Source organism: Dipodomys merriami, unplaced genomic scaffold (assembly GCF_024711535.1).
Source record: "Dipodomys merriami isolate MVZ:Mamm:240054 unplaced genomic scaffold, mDipMer1.0.p SCAF_7, whole genome shotgun sequence".
Taxonomy (NCBI): Eukaryota; Metazoa; Chordata; class Mammalia; order Rodentia; family Heteromyidae; genus Dipodomys; species Dipodomys merriami.
Genome location: NW_027206290.1, coordinates 24936374 through 24941133, shown reverse-complemented (window position 1 = coordinate 24941133; position 4760 = coordinate 24936374). Strand labels below are relative to the sequence as shown.

General features: G+C 51.6%; 1 protein-coding gene across 1 annotated transcript; it reads right to left on the bottom strand.

Annotated features, from left to right (window-relative positions):
• Positions 1–210: 210 nt before the first annotated feature.
• Gpr88 (G protein-coupled receptor 88) lies at positions 211–4156 on the bottom strand. The gene is made up of 2 exons (XM_070007824.1): positions 3659–4156; positions 211–3192 (listed from the first exon to the last, which is right to left on the bottom strand). Exon 2 carries the CDS (start codon positions 3132–3134, stop codon positions 1983–1985), a length of 1152 nt encoding a protein of 383 aa, XP_069863925.1. The 5' UTR covers positions 3135–3192; positions 3659–4156; the 3' UTR covers positions 211–1982.
• Between the last annotated feature and the right edge of the window lie 604 nt (positions 4157–4760).

Genomic DNA, 4760 nt, shown 5'->3' with positions numbered 1-4760 from the left:
TGTCTCTGTGTCCTCACAGTGATGGAAAATGAGAAACAGAGGCAGAAGAGACAGAAAAAAAAAACAGAGGGGGGGGGAAAGCATAGCAGTTGAGCTTTAATTAAACATTCTGAATCAAGGAAAATGGGAACACAAAATTTTAGTAAGAGAGAAATGATGCATGCATAAAGAGGATAGATCAATAAAACGACATGATTTGTATCGGTGACAAACATATTTATTTTCTTTTACTACAAACAGATCAAAGTTTCCCATAAGTATTCAAGTTCACAAATGTTCCTGGTATCCTGGCTTCAAATGTCCAGGAGTGTCACTAAACCAGCTGTCCTGTTCCTGGATGGTACAGTTCATCTTGACTGTAGGCCCCAGATTTGATGTCATTAGCAGTCTGGTAAATGATTAATATTACTTCCTTCCCATTTTAATTGTATAAGGTTATTTTACATGGTGTTGCATATCAAATGTCTCTAAATAAATTTAGTGGCAAAGATAGAAGTGATAAGCTTCAAAATAATACATTTCAGAAGAGTCCCAGTTGAACTCATATATATGTATATTATATATAGTTATATATAGTTACATATATATCACTGCCTTTAACAGACATGAGATTAATGTTAAACATCAATATCTATGAATTTACACAAAACAGTGTTCCTTCCTAATGAGTGATTTGTTTAAACCCTGAAAGAGCACAGGTAGCTTTGCAGAGTCAAAGTGTATTATTGTTCCATTTTGACTACAGTTCCCTAATTGGAACATAAAGTCCCAATCAGAAGTTTTCTCATACATGAGGTCAAAACGAGAAGATCTCTAGCTAGCCAGAGGTATTTCTGTGTCTCTTTTCAAATGATTGAAGGCCAGTTCTTTTAGCATCGGAAAGAAGTCAAATGTCCTTGTCTGATGGGTATTGCTTTAGGATACCACATGCCCATTAAGTTCTAGCATCTAAGAGCATGCAACGGCAGCTACTATTAGCTATGCAGCTATGGCGTTGTTAGTGTCTCGTTATATCATGTGCATGGAGATATTTTAAAGAGAAAACAGAAGGACTTATTCTCCCTAACAACCATTTATAGTACAGAATGTTCAAAGCTTGCAACCACAGTCTTAAGGCAAATCAGTTGGTTACAAAATGAAGGCAGCCACAAACGTGCATGCTTTAGAAGAATGTGAACGTGGTACCTAAAATAAGAAAATCCTCTTGTTTTCCCAATTCCGTTTCTGGCTCCAGACCATCAATGAACAAACTAGAATTGGTTCACACTGTAGCACTCCGTGCTGGAAATGCAATCCATCTTAGGAGATGTGAAGAAAAAGGAGTGTAAAAGAGGAAGTGTGGTTTGTTTTCCCACTGGCTAAGATTCTATCTCATTCAAAAAGGACTTGGCTCTATTTTTTAAAAAGAAAGAAAGAAAGAAAACACTTTAAGAATAAGGGGCTTGAGATCTTTCGTGGCATTTTACACACCTCTGTACACATCTGCGGCTTCAGTCTTCCAGATTAAGAGACCAAGATTTCATCTACCAAAAGATCCTCTCTGCCTATTCTTCCTTCCCCAGTAGTATTTCCTTTCGTTCCTGCACACTCCAGGAGCTTCCTAGGTAAGACGATGAAAAGTGGGAAGGGTTAGATTCTCCTGAAATCTCTCTTTTAAACACAAAACTGTCTGGAAAATTATTACCTGGTTGGTTCTTTTTTTTTTTTTTTAATGGCAAGTTGTGCAGAGTTTTGACTTGAGGATTCTCTAACACAGAGACACAGAAGGATAAATAACACCCCAGGTGGCCAGACACCATGACCCCACTGGAGGGAAGACCTGGGTTCAGGTGTTGCCCTGGGGCGATGGATGGGGAGGGGGTGAAGGGTGGGGGTTTGTTGGGCTTCCAGGAGTCTTTGCCGGGTTTGGGGTGGGGAGGGATGGAGGGAATCAGGGGGAGACCGTACAAGGGGGATCATGGGCCGTCGGCCAGCCGGCCGGGTCACCAGTGCTGGCCCGCGGCCCGGGTGCCCAGCTGGGCCTGGGACATGGCTGGCATGGCGGTGGCGGCGGCGGCGGCGGCGGCGGCCGCATCCCCGACGCCCGGCAGGACGGAGCGCACGGAGCGCCGGAACTCCTCGTTCCTCCAGGTGTAAAGCAGCGGGTTGAGCGCGGACAGCGCGCAGCACAGGAGCCAGCTGGCCGCCTGCACGCCCCAGGGCACGGGCAGCGAGAAGCCGCTGGCCAGGCTGACCCAGACGAGCGGCTGCGTGGCCAGCAGGAAGACGCAGCAGAGCAGCAGCACCGACAGCCCGCTGAGCCGCCGCTGCGCCCGGCGCGGCTGCAGCGCGGGGGGCAGAGGCTGCGGCTGCGCGGCGGCGCCGCCCGGGCCGGCGGGGCCCGCGGGCCCGGCGGGGAAGGCGGCGGCGGCGGCGGCGCAGCCGGGCAGCTGGTGCAGCAGGTGGAAGTTGAGCACGCTGACCCGCTTGACGCTGACGCGCACGCGGCGCACGATGCCCAGGTAGCAGTGGAGCAGCAGCGCCGTCTGCGCCAGCAGCGCGCCCGCCGCCAGCAGCGCCGGGTAGTGGATCTGCGGCGGCGAGGCCCCCGGCCGCGGGGCCCAAGGCGGCAGCAACAGCACCAGACCCAGGGCGAGCGCCCAGGACATCGCCAGCATGCCCGCCGTGTGGCGCCGCTGGTACAGCACCTGGTAGGTGGCCGGCGCCCTGGTGATGAGGAGGTAGCGGTTCAGAGCCACCAGGCAGTGGGACAGGAGGGACACCGTGAGCCCCAGGCCCAGCAACCCACCCCGGAGCAGCCGATAGCTGCCCCCGGCGCCGTCCCAGTCCGCGGGGGGCTCCACGGAGCCCGCGGGCAGGAGCCCCAGGACGGCCTCCTGGGGCATCCACAGGGCGCACACGCTGAGATCGGCCGCGCAGCCGTTCACGATGAAGGCGTTGCTGGTGGTCTGCAGCTTTCGGAAGGACGACACGAGATAGATGACCATGCCGTTGGCCAGCGTGCCCCCGATGGCCAGACCCGAGTACAGGAGCGACACCGGGATGCGCCGGCCCGCCCACGGCTCCTCTTCCTCGCACAGCAGCAGCAGCGACCCCCCGGTGGTGGAGGAGGATGGGGACGAGGAGTTGGTCATTCTGGCCAACTCTTCACCCCTCCAGCCCTAGCGTCGGCCCATCGTGACACTTGGTTGCCTGCCGAGAGAAGGGCAGAGACATCCTTGGAGGCCCTCTGCCACCCACCGGAGGCTGAAGCAGAATAATGGGCTCAGGGAGTGGAGGGGAGGGGGGAGATCGAGGAGAATGGGGGTGGCAGATGACAAGATGCCTGCCTGGGAAATGTCTCCCGTGCCGGGGAGGGGGGGGCGGGAAGCTGCCTTGCACATACAGCAGCTCCAGGTAAGTCCCAGGACCAAAGGCCAAATCAAGAGCAGTCCCCTCTTCCCATCCCCCATACACACACACACACACACACACACACACACGCACGCACACACACAGTATAGTAGAGTATATTATCAGCTGGAGTTGTTCATTTCAAAGAGACCTATCCTAGCTGGGAGAAGAAAAAAATAAAGAAGAATGCGAGGGGGGTCAGAATGGAGGGGAGCTGGCTTTGGGGCTCGTCTCTAGCTGGTGACAGTAGCAGAGGGGGAAATACCTTCTCGGGCAGCAGTATCTGTGGTCCAGAAAGCAACAGGAGAAACTCCGCGCTCAGCTTGGGATCCGTGCCAGGGGCAAAGGCCCAGCTTCTACCAAACAGCATCCAAACACCTGTCCCAGGCAGGAAGCGGCCGCTTGTGGGAAGTCTTCTCAGTTGGCAGCAGAACTGGAGAAAGTAAGGTGCCAGCAGGCTGCAAGCCCCGGGCAGGTGGGCACGCAGTCAGGCAGGCAGACAGGCAGGCAGGCAGGCAGCAAAGATGCCAGGCTGCAGAGGCTGAGCTCCAGGGGAGAGCACCAAGAGTGGTGGCTGATGTGAGGAACCCACTCAGAACTCTCTCCTGCTCCGTTATACATCACACAGGGAAGAGACAGCCTTGCCACGCTCGGCATGAATTATTCAACAGCTCCCAACTTGTAAAGGGAAGAAAAATACCTTGCTCGGAGAGTCCTGTGCTTAGCAAGTTTCTCCCTCTCTTTTCTCTCCTCCTCTCAGCCAACTTATTTTCTACTCTGCCTCATTTTTCTTCCCTCCCTGTCCTTCCTTCCCTTCCCCGTTAGAAGGAAATCTTATTACACTTCCCCAGATTCTCTCATCTCAGTCTGATGCATGCTGGAGGCTAGACTTTTCTCAGAGATAAATACAACCCAAATACCTAGGACTAGTCTCTTCATTCCCACATTAGAAGGACTACTTTATATTCTAATTGAAACTCATCTTCCCCCCCCCCCTTGTAAAATGAGACAAGGGTAATTATCCACAGAAAGTCTGAAAGCCTTAATTTAAATAATAATCTCAGGGCTTTCTTTTTTCCTCATCACCTGACTTCTCTCTGGAATTTGTCTTTGTGTTTCCGCAGTAAAAAGAATTGAGGAGAGGTTAAAAAAAATGACATGGTCAGATTTAAAGTAGGTGACAGTGGTATATCAAAACAATAGGATGTTATTCAGAAATAAAAAAAATGAACTATCAAACCATTGAAAGAGGTGGAGGAAACTTAAATGCATATTTCTATGTGAAAGAAGTCAATCTGGAAAAGGCTACGCACTGTATGATTCTACCTCTATGGTCTTCTGGGAAAGGTAAAACTGGGGAGCATGGA

What these genes read in the sequence shown, in the direction of transcription:
- Gpr88 (XM_070007824.1), bottom strand. Translation starts at nt 3,134, where the DNA reads ATGACCAACTCCTCGTCCCCATCCTCCTCCACCACCGGGGGGTCGCTG.